This window comes from Argopecten irradians, chromosome 7 (genome assembly GCF_041381155.1).
Source record: "Argopecten irradians isolate NY chromosome 7, Ai_NY, whole genome shotgun sequence".
Classification (NCBI taxonomy): Eukaryota; Metazoa; Mollusca; class Bivalvia; order Pectinida; family Pectinidae; genus Argopecten; species Argopecten irradians.
The window spans coordinates 3,106,018-3,126,587 of record NC_091140.1 but is presented as its reverse complement, the minus strand read 5'-3'; the positions used below and the strand labels follow the sequence as shown (position 1 = coordinate 3,126,587).

At 38.0% G+C, this 20,570-nt stretch overlaps 1 protein-coding gene across 9 annotated transcripts in view; it reads left to right on the top strand.

The window, feature by feature from the left end:
- LOC138327293 (nuclear pore complex protein Nup98-Nup96-like) overlaps positions 1-1,038 on the top strand; it is a 54,566-nt gene extending 53,528 nt beyond the window's left edge. For all 9 annotated transcript variants that reach the window (XM_069273266.1, XM_069273271.1, XM_069273267.1 and 6 more), the window contains one exon: positions 723-1,038. In XM_069273266.1, coding sequence (XP_069129367.1) covers positions 723-828 — 106 coding nt within the window. In that variant the 3' untranslated portion in view covers positions 829-1,038. The remainder of the gene's footprint in view (positions 1-722) is intronic.
- Positions 1,039-20,570: the final 19,532 nt, after the last annotated feature.

Below are 20,570 nucleotides of genomic sequence, written 5' to 3'. Positions count from 1 at the left end.
GGCTTGTTATTTTATGCATGAATCTGCAAAGGTATTCGACGCTGATACTATTTGCATCAGCAGCGGCAGATTATTACTTTAGTATCATCACTGACTCAAACATCTAATCAAAGCATTTGCACTTTCAAATATGTTTATTCATTAACGTAACGTACCTTAGTTCGTGATCGGTTGGAGAAACAATATGTTTATTTATTAACGTAACGTACCTCAGTTCGCGATCGGTTGGAGAAACGATATGTTTATTTATTAACGTAACGTACCTTAGTTTGCGATCGGTTGAAGAAACCATGCGACCTTACAACAACTGCCATTGATGGGTAGTTCAACCAAACTCTTTTGAATACGCCAGACATGCATGTGCGTATCAAGCGTCTCGTTGACGAGATATTGATTCATGCGAAGTCGGCGTGCAATGACTACCGCAAGTTTTGTATGTAATATGGGTACAAAAAATACTAGTTACGTTGTCTCATTGCGGCTTGAATATGCATTATTTTATGAAATATTATCAAGCTAGATCGCCGCATCAATCAACGATACCGGAAGAATTCTCAAAACATATTTAGCCCCAGTTAGCGTATTTCGAAAGAACTACTGACAAACAATAGCAATGTATATTGTTAAGAGTGATGATTTTGTAATTATATTTAAGACAGAAGTGGTCCTATTGATGTAGCAGCTGCTTATAGTCGGTGAAATGATAAATTTTTCTATTGTAGTTTGGTGGCTCCACACATTAGTCGACTACCTATGCCGGGGGATTATCGTCTACAAGAACTCAATGAACTTGTCAGGAACAACATCATAGAAACAACAGTTACTTGATAGTGTCATGCCATTTTATTTTATTTTCTCTCCAATTTTCCCCCTAAATTGGAAATAAGTGACAATTCGAGTAGAAAACGTCAAAATTACGAAGAACTGGACCTTAAGCATGTGATGACACATGTGAAAACACCAATTTAATGGCAAATGAAAAAATCATGTTGGAAGTGAAACTTCAGCGCATAAAAATAAGGATAAATTATCTACAAACATGGAAACAGGACTACAGATGTATACTTTGTGATAATTACCGATACATGTTATACTGGAACAGGACTCTGATAAAGTGGTGATAGTTAGCGATTAAGTTGTGGTTATGTTTATGACAGAGTTAGCTGCCCTTGTTTGTAGGTATGGATGTGTATTCGTAACATACAGTGCTTACTCACAAACAATAAACACCTACCCACAAGGGCAGATAACTGATAGGCAAAAACGAGATACTGAAGTGGTTATTTGTATTGTTCATCGATCTGATTGACGCTGTGATGCTGAAGGAAAAAGTGGGCTTGGAGTGGAAGATCTAATATCCATACAATAAGTGTACTGAAGTTGAATGTTATCTGATAAATAGATTCCATGAGGGGTACAAAGTCTGGAATCTAAAGGATAAAATCACCATGACAATGCTTTTAGTACTATCTAATGTAACATTTACCAATATTAAAACCTTGTTCTTAATTGATGGAATTCCAGAAGTACTTTGATGGAAATATTTCATTTCATATGGTGCATTTTGCTCATCAGTTCACTGTAGAAAAGTGGATTGAGAAATAATCGATTATTTTATTTTAAAAATCTTTAAAAAATATTGCCAACATTTCCTTTGCATGCATTGTTATTTTTCGTATGTATGTATTTGAAACATGATTGAAATGTTCAAAGTTTACATACTAAGAAATTTACCATTACAATCTGGTTAAACCATTTCAATGTCATTAACTACCATTCTGTGTAAAACATTTTGCTTTGATTAAAAGTTGTCAAAAGTCATTTGCATATCAGTATTTCACAAAAGCAATTTAATATGGGAGTACTGTATCAGTAATATTGGAGTATAGTATCAGTAAATATTGGAGTATAGTATCAGTAATATGGCAGTATTGTATCAGTAATATGGGAGTACAGTGTCAGTAATATTGGAGTACAGTGTCAGTAATATTGGAGTATAGTATCAGTAATATGGGAGTATAGTATCAGTAATATGGGAGTATAGTGTCAGTAATATGGGAGTACAGTGTCAGTAATATGGGAGTATAGTATCAGTAAATATGGGAGTATAGTATCAGTCATAATTGTGTACAAAATTGCATATTGACACCTTTGTTAGCTTTACATCATACTAGATATTTTGTCTTTGTATATAACAGCGTTACCTCTGTTGTGAGTGGATGTTCATTGTGACATTATTTAGGGAGGGAAACTCCCATCACTTTCTCTGAAAAGTGTGACGTTATGTAGAGTATGCTCGTTAAAACATGTCGCAATCACTACTTATCTGCAAGGGTAGGTAACTCTGTAATATGCAAATACAGAATAGAGTCATTTTTGTCAAGTATTAATTCATCTATTTTATGAAAAGATTAAAACAATGTTATTTAATTTTCAACATATCAATACTCGCTGTCAGATCTTCAACTTAGTCACAATAAAATTCTTAGCACCGTTGCTCTTCTCTCAATCAATTATGGTATGGTGGAATATTTTATATTAGTAGCCCATGTTATCTCTGCTTCAAGTTTCCAGGTTCATGTTTTTTCCACATTGTCATATTTATCACGACGCTGTGTAGTGTTTTCATCCCAGTTAGGCTTTGTCATACAAAGCTTCAGGATGTTTTTGTGTATGATGCCCTGTCATTTTAACAAATAAGTTACTGTCATAGAAACCAGTGTTTTTGGAAATGATATTGCACGATATTTCTGGTAGTTCTACCTACCAGGTGTCAGGAACATTTTACCGTCACATACCTTTGCTATAGAGGTCTGGAAAAGTAAAAAATGTCAAGCTTCATTTTATATGAACGTCTCTATTCATAAATTTCATGTTCAGGATTTAATTCATTGATACTCCAATATTTCTAATCACATACGATATGTTTTATGATAATATGTTAATGTCATTGTTAACACCATTATTTTCAGAAGAATTGTTTTCCTTTCAAATAAACAATCCAAGTTAATATGCAGTAATCATTAGGATTGATATGGTCACGACTACAACTCCAGGTCATGGTTAATTCTATTATTTGTAACGAGACATGTTTATCATAAGTTGAACTTCAGATTGTGATTCAACAGATTTCAATTAAATTGGGTTTGGAAATGATCATCCAAATTTATTTAAAACTTTGATCTATACCATGTACCTGACTTTTATTTATAATATTTGGTACAAGGAATGGTTTTTATCACCATTAATGTTTAGACCAAATTCTGAATGATCAAGACTTATTTATTTCATCTCGTTATTTTTTTCCTTCATGATTTCATTAATTGATCTATCATCATTGTTATTTTATTATGCTGTTTCCCAGTGATATGAGAACATGATCATGACCAATTTTGTTGTGTAGTACAAATCTGCTATTGTGTGTAATTAATATCAGCTGGAAAATAAACAATTTGTCAAAGTGTTACAGAGACAGTGTTGTATTTTCTTAAGCAAGTTTGAGAAATATTACCAAGACTTGTTCTTCCTAGTCTGACAGATATACATGTTATTAGATTTAGGTCTAACCTTGAAGATAGCTCAAGGTCATCGGTCACCCATTTGAACTGATGCCATTTCTTTCACTCCAATTCACTAATTAATTCAGACAATTATAATGATTCTATCTCTTTTGTATGGTATTATTAATATTTGTTTTCTATAATATGGCATACAATAGATGACCAAAAAAAGATCGAATATTTGATTGAAATTCAAATAAGAAGTACCACCGAGAAAGAAATTCTTAAAACTCTATTATACATGGATGTCCTTCGGTGAACATCCTGCTGATCAGAATAAGCTAAAGTGGTTATTGATAGACCAACTTAATTGCTGACAATGGTTTCTCTGTTCATCAAAGTTATGCATCTTCAAATTTGATACAAACTACAGATTAAGGAAGAAATATTTCAGTTGGTTATCATCAGATTGTGAGTTATTTGAAGTTGGTTATCATCAGATTGTGAGTTATTTGAAGTTGGTTATCATCAGATTGTGAGTTATTTGAAGTTGGTTATCATCAGATTGTGAGTTATTTGAATCACCTTTCAAAGTACGGTCTGTGGTCTCTGTTCATAAGAAATCATTAGTACAGCACCAAATTTTTGACAATAATTGATTTATTAGCTCACCTGGCACGAAGGGCCAGTGAGGCTATGTCATGGTGCGGCGTCTGTCGTCCGTCCGTCTGTCAACATTTCCTTTAAATCCCTACTAGTCATAGAGTTCTCCATGGATTCTGACCAAATTTGCCCAGAAACATCCTTGGGGGAAGGGGAACAGAGTTTGTATAAATTTTGGCTCTGACCCCCCAGGGCAGAAGGGGCGGGGCCCAATAGGGGAAATAGAGGTAAATCCTTTAAATCACTACTAGTCATAGAGTTTGCATGGAATGTAACCAAATTTGGCCAGAAACATCATTGGGTGGAGGGGAACAGAGTTTTTATAAGTTTTGGCTCTGACACCTTGAATGCAAATCACTAACTAATACACACACCATTGTTTTTCTTAACAGTTTATTGATTATGTAATGGTAATGAGTAGTGATTCATTACAGGAATTTATAAAGTAGATTTAAGAACTTAATTACGACATTATTCTACTAATGCAGACAACTTTCAAGATTTCCTTTCATATTAATGACAACTTACCTTTAATTATTTTTCCTTAATATTTAGTTTATTTTCTCAATACATTATAAATATTTTTACATTCCAAAATTAATTTTTGGATCACATATTTCAATCTATTTTTAACATAATTTTTCTTATCAATAAGATGTAAAATGCCTTCTCTCCTAGGTCATATTATTTGCAAAAAATTCTGATATTCATTTCAAAATATCATTTGTGGAATGGTTAATTTGATACCTAATTTTTTCCTTTATTTGTTGGCTAGAAAGATGACACATTTTGCTTAATAAACACACTAAATGAAATGTTACACCAAAATGTTGAGCAGAAAAAGAAGACAATTTCCTATAAGAATACTTATGAGGAGGGAAAAAAAGAAAAGAATGCATAGATAAGGGGAAATTAATTCAGTGCAGAAAGACTTTTGACGCCGGCACACTGTATTGAGGAAATAAAATGCCAATTATAACATTTACACCGGGTAGGTCTAATTCTGTCTGCCTTGACGTCATAGTGTGGTTACTTATTTACCGTTAGGGAGTTCCGTTATCATCTTTGTACACCTGTGAGTGAGATCACGTGACATCGTCAAAGGAAATACACAAACTATCGTTACGCATGCGTCATCACATCGTCGTGAGAGCCGGATAGAAAGCGTCGAAAATGGCGGAATCTTTGAGACGTTTGGTGAATATCGGTACATTTACTGTGCTTCAAGAAAAATTAGAGAGATGGTTGCAAAACTATTATGTAAGTATGGTATAATCATAACATTTCTACACATGTCAATATATATTTGCACTTGTTACCATTGAAAAAAATGTATAAACACGCACGATACCCACATCTGTCAAGATCGGGCTCGGTTGCTAGGCCGACAGAGTGATTATGTGAAGTATGCATGCTTATGAATATTGAAATGCTGACCATGACAGCACATACAGTATTCTTACATCGACCAAATTATCGAACATTTAAGTAATTGAATGCATGCAACTGGTTTTCATATTGATTTATATTTTATTTTTATTGCCGCCTTTGCAAAAACTGGTTCAGACTCGGTGTTCAGACAGCCGATGCTTGTTCTGTTTGCGAACATTTCCTCGTTTGTGGCAAAAAAGGACCAATTTATTATTTCCATTTGATTCACGCGTTTTAAATTCAAAATCCTAAAGATTGATACAAATAATATGTAATTTCTCAAGGGTATAAATAATTTTGCTTCTTGTTAAAATTTAACATCAAATTCATAGCCACAATGCCAATAATTTTTTTGTTTACTGAAATCCAGATTTCGGTGATGTCATCATGATATCTAAAAAATAATAATGAAGGGATTATTAAACAAGAGTTTAAATCTTAAAATGTTGCTATCCTCTATTTTTTTTTATTAATATAACAAACCACAATAAAATTTAATTATACTCTATTATTCACTATTCACTAGCATAATATTTTAAGAATATTTTTAGATAAGTTTTCAACAATGTTTTCTTGTATCATGATTGTAAAATCTTAACCCTTAGATCTGCTGATCAGCAGTTTCATGATTCCACTGACCCGATATGTAGGTATAGTACGCATATATATATTACTACATGTACATTTGTGGTAGTACTATGTATTAGTATTTGAGTGTTCGTTACATTATTTTTTTTGGTTCACTACACTCTAAATACCTAGTGGATTTAAGCCAAGAGAGATTAACCAAGTTTTGCATTTAGGAACATTCAGAATTTAATTATTGGCATTGACACCTAGACCATATATGATTATGATACTTAAAAAACAGCTATATATCTATACTGAAGAAAACTTTAGAAATTTAATTATCAAGATGTGATAGTAGATTCTAAAATCTTATTCTTATTTTCTATACATTGATTTAACCAGGATATACATTTTCAAAACTTATTCTATTCAAAGCACAATGTAATTGAAATGGAAATTTCCGGTCCTTCCTTGAAAGGTGCAGTAGTGTAAATCACCTGTATTCAACTTATGTTAATTATACATGCTTTAACATTAAGTTTAAATTTATACATTATTTTATATGCTAATATGTTTTTCCATCAATGGGTATTGATAAATGCATATGCATGAAGACATTTTAATATTTTGACATTTAAAGTGTTGGACAAGTAGCACAGTTTGGGATTTAAAGAAAGTAAGGGGACTTGCTTTCTATAACTTTCAAGTGTGAATAAAGTATTAGATATATTTGTAGGCATTAGGATGGAAAAAGTGTAGCATTTAGACATTTACTTGAGAGCTCAGGGGTTATTAGAGGGCAAAATTGTAATCCCCTATCAGGATGACATGGATATCACTGACGTAAATGTCAATATTGAATTTAAATTGCCTATATATTGTCTGATATCCCAATAAATACTGCTATAGTGTTGTTCAAGTGCTACGTCAAGAATGTTGACTTTAAGCTCATTGTAGGTGTCATACCAGAATCTCCTAAAACTGCTTATCAATTTTTTAAGACTTTTTATACACAAATGGAAGTCTGACACTGAATTCAAGATGTAAATCCTACTACTACAGGCTATAACCTCAGTTGACCACCAGTCTGATGTTCACAGTCAGGACAACTCTTAGTCTGTAGTACATCGACTGAAAAAAAATTGATAAAAAGTTAAAAAATAAGAATAAAAAAAGAACTATTAAAACAAAGCTAATAAAAGTATAAAATTTGCAGCTACATAACTAAAACATTTTATGGTTTATGAAAAATTTAGAAATAATTGTTTTTCTTTCCATGCAATAGCTCAGAGGGAAACCATGATGTATTGGAAAACATATACATGTATTGGGGTATGAATTACATCCGGAAAATAGTGTATTGATTTGGCCGATATTTTGTATAAAGCATGATCAATATGCTCATGTACTATTTATGGATGTAATAATTAATCTGTAATCCATTTGTTGTAACCATTTTTATGGTGATGTTATCGTACAGGCATGCTAAAAGGTTCAGGCAAGGGGAAACCGTTGTGGCTGACTGAAATATTGACTGACAGTGTAACAAACTAACAATCGTGATATCTGATAGCTGCTAGTTTTGTCCTTTATCTATAATTAATAAAGAATGCATGAAGACGATTATAGCTGATTTGTATTATAGCTTAGGATGGATATAAATTGTAGAATGAAATAATTCCATGAAATATGAATGTTATCCCGCAAAATTGTTTTTCCAATTTAATTTTTCTTCCAAATTAAAACCAAAATTATGCCCAATCCTTCATCAAAGGAAAAGCCATATAATCTGACAGGCTATTGGGGTCAATAACTTTTGGTCAATAAATAGTTGTTACAATCACCTAAATCCTACATTGATCCCTCTGTAAATGGGCCAATTGTTTGGTTTGTGTATTGCGATGACTGGCTACTACCTCAGGCCAGAGGTGGGCCGGATGGACTTTTTATTACCCATACTATACAGTAGTTTGTGTCGGAACACTCCCATCAATCTGTCGTGTGTAAACATATAGGCGACTCTAAAGGCTATGTATATGGTCTTTTCAATCTGTGAAACTTGAACTGTCAACAAACAAAGAATGTGCTCGATAAAAGCATGTAGATATATGGTAGATCAGGTGTATGACATATGTGCCTTATATACATTTGCCGCCAATACACAGGAATTCTGCAGGTCTCAGCAAGTTTTCATTCACCAGACTTAAGGGAACTCATATGCTAGGCAAGTTGGGACAAGATCTAAAATCATCCAAATATAATTACAATATTATATATATACAAATATAGACATTGTAATTACCACCTAGGTAATAGCTTGTCTGTTGTCAGACAGTCAATTTAGGATGTAGATTTAATTATTTAATTAAATCTATTGGGAAATCCAAGTCTACATAGATAATTTTAGATACTGGCATGAAATGTAACAATTTATGTGAAAGCGAAATTCTCTTGGGATTTGATGTATAATATTATCATAATTTACCACATATGATGAGTTCTGTCTGGTATATAAATCCCTTACCCCATCCACCTATATCTACCATTCTGGAATGGTCTGAATTACAACACGAGATCTGTAGTAACTTATAACTATATCCTTTGTCCCACATTTCTGGATGTACCTGTTACAAAGGTACACAAGTCCATTGTAAACTGTGTCCCCCCTGCAAACTTCCTGAGGTATTGTTGAGGAAAGCATGACGGATACCTAGTGGGATAAACAGGACTACAATAATTTAAGTACAACAATGACTTTCTTATTCTTATTTACATAATATGATTATTGTGTGAAAGAATTTCATTGACTTTAAGCAATTAGGTTCACTGTTTCAATATAGACTTGTTGCAACTTGAATCATCATTTACCTGTATTGGGGTAAACTGGTGGCAAATCTCACCTATGTGATTCCATAAATGCATCTAGTAGAAAGTAATAAATTCTGTTCATAAATCATAAAATTAAATCCTCTTTCTAAAGGTGATGATAAGTGTGCAATACACAAATCAGATACCTGTCAAACAGGAATTCTTGGGGATGAATAATTAATAGGTGAACTCCAGTTTTGTCCTTTATTAAAAAAAGAGAATGGATATATTTTGTGTAATACTTTATTACGACATCTTAAACAATTTTTGACCAAACATCTGGTATGTAGTAAAATCCTTCTATAAATACTAATTAATGTACTTTTATTACCTGTAAGGTATTCTGGCCAGTAAAATTATAGTATAACCCATGTTACTTTTTAACACAATTCTCACTACTTACAAGATAAGACTACTAGGTTACTGCAAATAAAAAATGGTGCCTTTTCTGAGGAATTCTTTAGACAGATTGGCTGTATATTAAATGTTCACCTGTATATCTGGTCCTTATCGGGCCTGTGTACATTTATATAGAGATTAGTAAGTAAAAGCTTATGGTAACACTATAGATAAATACTTATCTCCCAAGCTAGGTAAATGTGCTCATTGTACGCACTGTATTGATTTGGTTCCGTAGTGTAAATTCCAAACACGTAAATTGATTAAATACTCAGCAGTTCTTATCCACATTGAATCCGTGCCCATGTAATCAGATTTTCCGCAGACGTAGTTCCCCATTCAACCTTTAACGCTAATGTTAGTCCAAATTAAACACATCAAAACATACATTTAATAAATATCAATGTCGTTTCTTATTGGAAATCATAAAGAAATCGAAGATGATAAACATGATTAAATATTTGTGAATGCGTCAAGTTATATAGCTAATATAAATGTTGATGACTTATCTATTGATTTGTGTCACGGATTCAACCTTTACCAGAGAGTTTTACAGATCATGTGTCAGGAGGATATATAGAGTAAAAAAACCAGTATTAGCATTTTATCAATATGATGCTATTCACATACATGGAAAAAAATTGCTAAGCAAATAGTTTCATTTCTAATGAAGAATTAGAATGAATATCACTAATCAAATTACACTGTATGAAATAATCAACATAATAATAAAATAATCACCTTCTTATTAGTACATATATATATAAAGAGAGAGGATAATTGAATCAAATGATTTATCATTAGGTATGATGATGAAATAATGAAGTACATGCAGAAACTTGTTTCTAATAATAGTTTATTCTGTCTAAAAAGGATCTCTCATAGTTACCCAAATTAACTACTATGAAGTAATACCATACTATGAGACAATGAATATATAACATAAGAATTCAGGATCAGTTGTTCATTGAGATTCTATATGACTTACTTGATATTTTCATGTTGATTGTATTTTTGGGCTTTACATTTTTTACCTGGATTTTAACTCTGTTCAGGTTTAAATATGAGATTTTATTGGTTGCACACCAGGCAATGCCTTGGGCATTGTTTTAAGACAATCAGTGTAATGTTAAGGCTTTGGTAACCCTACAGATTACAGGTGTAACTACAGGTGTGTTTACAGGTTAACGCAGGTGTAACCTGATAACCAGGTCAATGATGTGTGGCACGGTTACAGTGGTATCACTCCATCACGACTCTATAAATAATTGATGAATGACATAGTCTATGATTGCTGATTAGATAATGGATCCTGGGGCCTTCAGCTAGCCTAGAATAGATATGGGGCCTTCAGCTAGCCTAGAATAGATATGGGGCCTTCAGCTAGCCTAGAATAGATAGGGAGCCTAGAATAGATATGGGGCCTTCAGCTAGCCTAGAATAGATATGGGGCCTTCAGCTAGCCTAGAATAGATATGGGGCCTTCAGCTAGCCTAGAATAGATATGGGGCCTTCAGCTAGCCTAGAATAGATATGGGGCCTTCAGCTAGCCTAGAATAGATATGGGCCTTCAGCTAGCCTAGAATAGATATGGGGCCTTCAGCTAGCCTAGAATAGATATGGGGCCTTCAGCTAGCCTAGAATAGATATGGGGCCTTCAGCTAGCCTAGAATAGATATGGGGCCTTCAGCTAGCCTAGAATAGATATGGGGCCTTCAGCTAGCCTAGAATAGATATGGGGCCTTCAGCTAGCCTAGAATAGATATGGGGCCTTCAGCTAGCCTAGAATAGATATGGGGCCTTCAGCTAGCCTAGAATAGATATGGGACCTTCAGCTAGCCTAGAATAGATATGGGGCCTTCAGCTAGCCTAGAATAGAATGGGGACCTTCAGATAGCCTAGAATAGATATGGGGCCTTCAGCTAGCCTAGAATAGATATGGGGCCTTCAGCTAGCCTAGAATAGATATGGGGCCTTCAGCTAGCCTAGAATAGATATGGGGCCTTCAGCTAGCCTAGAATAGATATGGGACCTTCAGCTAGCCTAGAATAGATATGGGGCCTTCAGCTAGCCTAGAATAGATATGGGGCCTTCAGCTAGCCTAGAATAGATATGGGGCCTTCAGCTAGCCTAGAATAGATATGGGGCCTTCAGCTAGCCTAGAATAGATATGGGGCCTTCAGCTAGCCTAGAATAGATATGGGGCCTTCAGCTAGCCTAGAATAGATATGGGGCCTTCAGTAGCCTAGAATAGATATGGGGCCTTCAGCTAGCCTAGAATAGATATGGGGCCTTCAGCTAGCCTAGAATAGATATGGGGCCTTCAGCTAGCCTAGAATAGATATGGGGCCTTCAGCTAGCCTAGAATAGATATGGGGCCTTCAGCTAGCCTAGAATAGATATGGGACCTTCAGCTAGCCTAGAATAGATATGGGACCTTCAGCTAGCCTAGAATAGATATGGGGCCTTCAGCTAGCCTAGAATAGATATGGGGCCTTCAGGTAGCCTAGAATAGATATGGGGCCTTCAGCTAGCCTAGAATAGATATGGGGCCTTCAGCTAGCCTAGAATAGATATGGGGCCTTCAGCTAGCCTAGAATAGATATGGGGCCTTCAGCTAGCCTAGAATAGATATGGGGCCTTCAGCTAGCCTAGAATAGATATGGGGCCTTCAGCTAGCCTAGAATAGATATGGGGCCTTCAGGTAGCCTAGAATAGATATGGGGCCTTCAGCTAGCCTAGAATAGATATGGGGCCTTCAGCTAGCCTAGAATAGATATGGGGCCTTCAGCTAGCCTAGAATAGATATGGGACCTTCAGCTAGCCTAGAATAGATATGGGGCCTTCAGCTAGCCTAGAATAGATATGGGGCCTTCAGCTAGCCTAGAATAGATATGGGGCCTTCAGCTAGCCTAGAATAGATATGGGGCCTTCAGCTAGCCTAGAATAGATATGGGGCCTTCAGCTAGCCTAGAATAGATATGGGGCCTTCAGCTAGCCTAGAATAGATATGGGGCCTTCAGCTAGCCTAGAATAGATATGGGGCCTTCAGCTAGCCTAGAATAGATATGGGGCCTTCAGATAGCCTAGAATAGATATGGGGCCTTCAGATAGCCTAGAATAGATATGGGGCCTTCAGATAGCCTAGAATAGATATGGGGCCTTCAGATAGCCTAGAATAGATATGGGGCCTTCAGCTAGCCTAGAATAGATATGGGGCCTTCAGTTAGCCTAGAATAGATATGGGGCCTTCAGATAGCCTAGAATAGATATGGGGCCTTCAGCTAGCCTAGAATAGATATGGGGCCTTCAGATAGCCTAGAATAGATATGGGGCCTTCAGATAGCCTAGAATAGATATGGGGCCTTCAGATAGCCTAGAATAGATATGGGGCCTTCAGATAGCCTAGAATAGATATGGGGCCTTCAGATAGCCTAGAATAGATATGGGGGCCTTCAGCTAGCCTAGAATAGATATGGGGCCTTCAGCAGCCTAGAATAGATATGGGGCCTTCAGTTAGCCTAGAATAGATATGGGGCCTTCAGCTAGCCTAGAATAGATATGGGGCCTTCAGATAGCCTAGAATAGATATGGGGCCTTCAGCTAGCCTAGAATAGATATGGGGCCTTCAGTTAGCCTAGAATAGATATGGGGGCCTTCAGTTAGCCTAGAATAGATATGGGGGCCTTCAGTTAGCCTAGAATAGATATGGGGGCCTTCAGTTAGCCTAGAATAGATATGGGGGCCTTCAGCTAGCCTAGAATAGATATGGGGCCTTCAGTTAGCCTAGAATAGATATGGGGGCCTTCAGTTAGCCTAGAATAGATATGGGGCCTTCAGTTAGCCTAGAATAGATATGGGGCCTTCAGCTAGCCTAGAATAGATATGGGGCCTTCAGTTAGCCTAGAATAGATATGGGGCCTTCAGTAGCCTAGAATAGATATGGGGCCTTCAGCTAGCCTAGAATAGATATGGGGCCTTCAGCTAGCCTAGAATAGATATGGGGCCTTCAGTAGCCTAGAATAGATATGGGGCCTTCAGATGCCTAGATAGATATGGGGCCTTCAGCTAGCCTAGAATAGATATGGGGCCTTCAGATAGCCTAGAATAGATATGGGGCCTTCAGCTAGCCTAGAATAGATATGGGGCCTTCAGTTAGCCTAGAATAGATATGGGGCCTTCAGATAGCCTAGAATAGATATGGGGCCTTCAGATAGCCTAGAATAGATATGGGGCCTTCAGATAGCCTAGAATAGATATGGGGCCTTCAGATAGCCTAGAATAGATATGGGGCCTTCAGATAGCCTAGAATAGATATGGGGCCTTCAGATAGCCTAGAATAGATATGGGGCCTTCAGATAGCCTAGAATAGATATGGGGCCTTCAGGTAGCCTAGAATAGATATGGGACCTTCAGATAGCCTAGAATAGATATGGGGCCTTCAGATAGCCTAGAATAGATATGGGGCCTTCAGATAGCCTAGAATAGATATGGGGCCTTCAGATAGCCTAGAATAGATATGGGGCCTTCAGATAGCCTAGAATAGATATGGGGCCTTCAGATAGCCTAGAATAGATATGGGGCCTTCAGGTAGCCTAGAATAGATATGGGGCATTCAGATAGCCTAGAATAGATATGGGGCCTTCAGATAGCCTAGAATAGATATGGGGCCTTCAGGTAGCCTAGAATAGATATGGGGCCTTCAGATAGCCTAGAATAGATATGGGGCCTTCAGCTAGCCTAGAATAGATATGGGGCCTTCAGCTAGCCTAGAATAGATATGGGGCCTTCAGGTAGCCTAGAATAGATATGGGGCCTTCAGATAGCCTAGAATAGATATGGGGCCTTCAGATAGCCTAGAATAGATATGGGGCCTTCAGATAGCCTAGAATAGATATGGGGCCTTCAGTTAGCCTAGAATAGATATGGGGCCTTCAGGTAGCCTAGAATAGATATGGGGCCTTCAGATAGCCTAGAATAGATATGGGGCCTTCAGATAGCCTAGAATAGATATGGGGCCTTCAGATAGCCTAGAATAGATATGGGGCCTTCAGATAGCCTAGAATAGATATGGGGCCTTCAGATAGCCTAGAATAGATATGGGGCCTTCAGCCTAGAATAGATATGGGGCCTTCAGGTAGCCTAGAATAGATATGGGGCCTTCAGATAGCCTAGAATAGATATGGGGCCTTCAGATAGCCTAGAATAGATATGGGACCTTCAGATAGCCTAGAATAGATACTGGGGCCTTCATGTAGCCTAGAATAGATATGGGACCTTCAGATAGTCTAGAATAGATATGGGGCCTTCAGATAGCCTAGAATAGATATGGGGCCTTCAGATAGCCTAGAATAGATATGGGGCCTTCAGATAGCAGAATAGCCTTCAGAAGCTAGAATAGATATGGGGCCTTCAGATAGCCTAGAATAGATATGGGCCTTCAGTAGCCTAGAATAGATATGGGGCCTTCAGTAGCCTAGATAGATATGGGGCCTTCAGTAGCCTAGAATAGATATGGGGCCTTCATATAGCCTAGAATAGATATGGGCCTTCAGATAGTCTAGAATAGATACTGGGCCTAGTAGGATAGGGGCCTTCAGTAGCCTAGAATAGATATGGGGCATTCAGATAGCATAGAATAGATAGGGGGCTTCAGATAGCCTAGGATAGATATGGGGCCTTCAGGTAGCCTAGAATAGATATGGGGCCTTCAGATAGCCTAGAATAGATATGGGGCCTTCAGATAGCCTAGAATAGATATGGGGCCTTCAGATAGCCTAGAATAGATATGGGGCCTTCAGCTAGCCTAGAATAGATATGGGGCCTTCAGATAGCCTAGAATAGATATGGGGCCTTCAGGTAGCCTAGAATAGATATGGGGCCTTCAGGTAGCCTAGAATAGATATGGGGCCTTCAGGTAGCCTAGAATAGATATGGGGCCTTCAGATAGCCTAGAATAGATATGGGGCCTTCAGATAGCCTAGAATAGATATGGGGCCTTCAGGTAGCCTAGAATAGATATGGGGCCTTCAGGTAGCCTAGAATAGATATGGGCCTTCAGATAGCCTAGAATAGATATGGGGCCTTCAGATAGCCTAGAATAGATATGGGGCCTTCAGATAGCCTAGGATAGATATGGGGCCTTCAGTTAGCCTAGGATAGATATGGGGCCTTCAGTAGCCTAGAATAGATATGGGGCCTTCAGGTAGCCTAGAATAGATATGGGGCCTTCAGCTAGCCTAGAATAGATATGGGGCCTTCAGAGCTATTAGCCTTAGAATAGATAGGCCTTAGGATAGAATAGATATGGGCCTTCAGATAGCCTAGAATAGATATGGGGCCTTCAGATAGCCTAGAATAGATATGGGGCCTTCAGATAGCCTAGAATAGATATGGGGCCTTCAGATAGCCTAGAATAGATATGGGGCCTTCAGATAGCCTAGAATAGATATGGGGCCTTCAGGTAGCCTAGAATAGATATGGGGCCTTCAGGTAGCCTAGAATAGATATGGGGCCTTCAGGTAGCCTAGAATAGATATGGGGCCTTCAGGTAGCCTAGAATAGATATGGGGCCTTCAGATAGCCTAGAATAGATATGGGGCCTTCAGATAGCCTAGAATAGATATGGGGCCTTCAGGTAGCCTAGAATAGATATGGGGCCTTCAGGTAGCCTAGAATAGATATGGGGCCTTCAGATAGCCTAGAATAGATATGGGGCCTTCAGATAGAGATAGATATGGGGCCTTCAGTAGCCTAGAATAGATATGGGGCCTTCAGGTAGCCTAGAATAGATATGGGGCCTTCAGGTAGCCTAGAATAGATATGGGGCCTTCAGATAGCCTAGAATAGATATGGGGCCTTCAGATAGCCTAGAATAGATATGGGGCCTTCAGATAGCCTAGAATAGATATGGGGCCTTCATGTAGCCTAGAATAGATATGGGGCCTTCAGGTAGCCTAGAATAGATATGGGGCCTTCAGATAGCCTAGAATAGATATGGGGCCTTCAGATAGCCTAGAATAGATATGGGGCCTTCAGATAGTAGCCTAGGATAGATATGGGGCCTTCAGATAGCCTAGAATAGATATGGGGCCTTCAGGTAGCCTAGAATAGATATGGGGCCTTCAGATAGCCTAGAATAGATATGGGGCCTTCAGGTAGCCTAGAATAGATATGGGGCCTTCAGATAGCCTAGAATAGATATGGGGCCTTCAGATAGCCTAGAATAGATATGGGGCCTTCAGATAGCCTAGAATAGATATGGGGCCTTCAGATAGCCTAGAATAGATATGGGGCCTTCAGATAGCCTAGGATAGATATGGGGCCTTCAGATAGCCTAGAATAGATATGGGGCCTTCGTTAGAATAGATATGGGGCCTTCAGTAGCCTAGAATAGATATGGGGCCTTCAGATAGCCTAGAATAGATATGGGGCCTTCAGATAGCCTAGAATAGATATGGGGCCTTCAGATAGCCTAGAATAGATATGGGGCCTTCAGATAGCCTAGAATAGATATGGGGCCTTCAGATAGCCTAGAATAGATATGGGGCCTTCAGATAGCCTAGAATAGATATGGGGCCTTCAGATAGCCTAGGATAGATATGGGGCCTTCAGATAGCCTAGAATAGATATGGGGCCTTCAGTAGCCTAGAATAGATATGGGGCCTTCAGGTAGCCTAGAATAGATATGGGGCCTTCAGATAGCCTAGGATAGATATGGGGCCTTCAGGTAGCCTAGAATAGATATGGGGCCTTCAGGTAGCCTAGAATAGATATGGGGCCTTCAGATAGCCTAGAATAGATATGGGGCCTTCAGATAGCCTAGAATAGATATGGGGCCTTCAGATAGCCTAGAATAGATATGGGGCCTTCAGGTAGCCTAGAATAGATATGGGGCCTTCAGGTATAGCCTAGAATAGATATGGGGCCTTCAGATAGCCTAGAATAGATATGGGGCCTTCAGATAGCCTAGAATAGATATGGGGCCTTCAGATAGCCTAGAATAGATATGGGGCCTTCAGGTAGCCTAGAATAGATATGGGGCCTTCAGGTAGCCTAGAATAGATATGGGGCCTTCAGGTAGCCTAGAATAGATATGGGGCCTTCAGATAGCCTAGAATAGATATGGGGCCTTCAGATAGCCTAGGATAGATATGGGGCCTTCAGATAGCCTAGAATAGATATGGGGCCTTCAGGTAGCCTAGAATAGATATGGGGCCTTCAGATAGCCTAGAATAGATATGGGGCCTTCAGATAGCCTAGAAATAGATATGGGGCCTTCAGATAGCCTAGAATAGATATGGGGCCTTCAGATAGCCTAGAATAGATATGGGGCCTTCAGATAGCCTAGAATAGATATGGGGCCTTCAGATAGCCTAGAATAGATATGGGGCCTTCAGATAGCCTAGAATAGATATGGGGCCCTTCAGATAGCAGAATAGATAGGGGCCTTCAGATAGCCTAGGATAGATATGGGGCCTTCAGATAGCCTAGGATAGATATGGGGCCTTCAGGTAGCCTAGAATAGATATGGGGCCTTCAGGTAGCCTAGAATAGATATGGGGCCTTCAGGTAGCCTAGAATAGATATGGGACCTTCAGATAGCCTAGAATAGATATGGGGCCTTCAGATAGCCTAGAATAGATATGGGGCCTTCAGATAGCCTAGAATAGATATGGGGCCTTCATTAGCCTAGATATAGATATGTGGCCTTCAGGTAGCCTAGAATAATAGCCTAGAATAGATTGGGGCCTTCAGGTAGCCTAGAATAGATATGGGGCTTCAGATTCAGGGGCCTAGATAGCCTAGAATAGATATGGGGCCTTCAGATAGCCTAGAATAGATATGGGAGCCTTCAGAGTAGTCTAGAATAGATACTGGGCCTTCAGGTAGTCTAGAATAGATATGGGGCCTTCAGGTAGCCTAGAATAGATACTGGGACCTTCAGATAGCCAAGAATAATATATGGGGCCTTCAGATAGCCTAGAATAGATAGATTAAATATAGGGATAGATAGCCTAGAAAGCCTAGATATACATATTTGTGTAACATATAAATCAGAAATAAAGGGATCCTAACATCCAAGAAGTGTTCTTTTTCATTTTATTATAATTTTGGGGCCTTCAGATAGCCTAGGATATTGATGTGGTCGACATGTTTCGAGAAACGCTAGGGGGCCTTCAGATTGGGGGTCATCAGGATCATCTATAACGTCATAATGTTTACTTAGATACAAATGTAACCAATCAGAACCGCAAATGTGGGGCCTTCAGGGTAGATAGATAAAATAGCCTAGAATATATATGGGGCCTTCAGTTGGCCTTCAGGTATCCCTAGAATATATAGGGGCCTTCAGATAGACTTAAGATATGGGGATTATCAGAGCCTAGAATAGAATAGATACAATGTCGAAATGCCTCGACCACATCAATATCCTTTCAGATACCAAAATAAAGGAAAAAAAGAACACTACTTGGATATAGATTGAGGATCCTTTATTTCTTGATTATATAGATATGAAGAATTTTTTCCACATAAGAAGGAGCCATCTACTGAATACCGCAAGGTATATGATGTCTGACATTATAACCATTTTGTACCGTTATTTGAAACAAGATGAACGTTGGTTCTTTTCTTCATATCTTATTCCCCTAGTGTAAACACTTTTATGTTAAGGATTAGAACAAAGGAAGAGAAGTTTGCTTTATCACAAGGCTGTGTATCTTGCTGGTCGTAATTTTCAATCTCTTCAGTAGGGTACCACTAACTTTGATAAAGTAGTTTTTATTATATCATGTTGTCATCATGTTCCTCAACATATCCAATACAAGAAATAGTGGCAGATACAATGAACCTTTTTTCCATTGATAATCCGGACACTTTTGATCCTAGCCTGGGTAACTGTCCGGATTTCAAAAAATTTTGAGATTTAGCTAAAGTTTCTGTGTTAGGTAGGTAGTGCCCTTCAGTATCATGTATTAGTATATACAGTAATCAGTTCCCTAAATTAGTTCCGTTGGAATATTGGCGTACAGATTATCAAATATAGGGGGATCATTGTAGTCTATAGTATACTGCAGCCCCCTAAAGCACCGAGCACATACCTACAGTTTTTTCATTGTCTCAGTGGCCTGTTAAAAGACCTGATAGGCCATTAAGTCAATATGATTGTATATTATTTGATGTGAATCATAATCAAAGATAAAGATAATTAATAGAATGAACTTTCAAGTATTTGCATGAATCAGCGTACTTATATATTGTTATAGTCTGTATGGGGGGACTTGCTATCATTAGTACAATAGTTCCCGGCCTCCTCCCATTCAGTTGAATTTCCATCTGTTTAATATTCTGTGTTATACTGTTACAGGTGGTCTGTATGGTGGAGCCCATGGCTATCATTATTGTCCCGCCTCCTCCCATTTATCTGTTTAACATTCTGTGTTTTACTGTTACAGGTGGTCTGTATGGTTAGCGGAAAAAGCCATTATTAAGTCCCTTCCTCCTTTTTTATCTGTTTAAACATTCAGTGTTATACTGTTACAGGTGGTCTGTATGGGGAAAGCCTGGCTATCATTATTGTTTTTTTCCCCACATGATTTAACATTAAGTCCTGCATTTTATTTCCCACCCTCCCATTTATCTGTTTAAGAAAATATATTCTGTGTTATACTGTTACAGGTGGTCTGTAGACTAGGGCATATGAGCCTGTGGTGAAAGAGCCTATTATTAAGTCCCCCTCCTCCCCATTTATCTGTTTAACATTCTGTGTTTATATACTGTTTACAGGTGGTCTGTATGGGGGATGTGGCCATTATACATTAAGTCCCAGTAATAGATCCTCCCATTTATTTATCTGTTTAACATTTTTGTGTTATACTGTTACAGGTGGTCTGTATGGTGGAGCTGTGGAAATCCATTATTAAGTCCCGCCTCTCCTCCCATTTATCTGTTTAACATTCTGTGTTATACTGTTACAGGTGTGTATGGTTTTTTTTTTATAAGTTCATGTCTTCCCATTTATTTACTGTTTAACATTCTGTGTTTATACTGTTACAGGTGGTCCAACTTTGGTTCCATTGCATGAAAAAATCCATTGCTTAAAAGAAATGCTCCTTTAAATGTTGGTTTAACATGTTC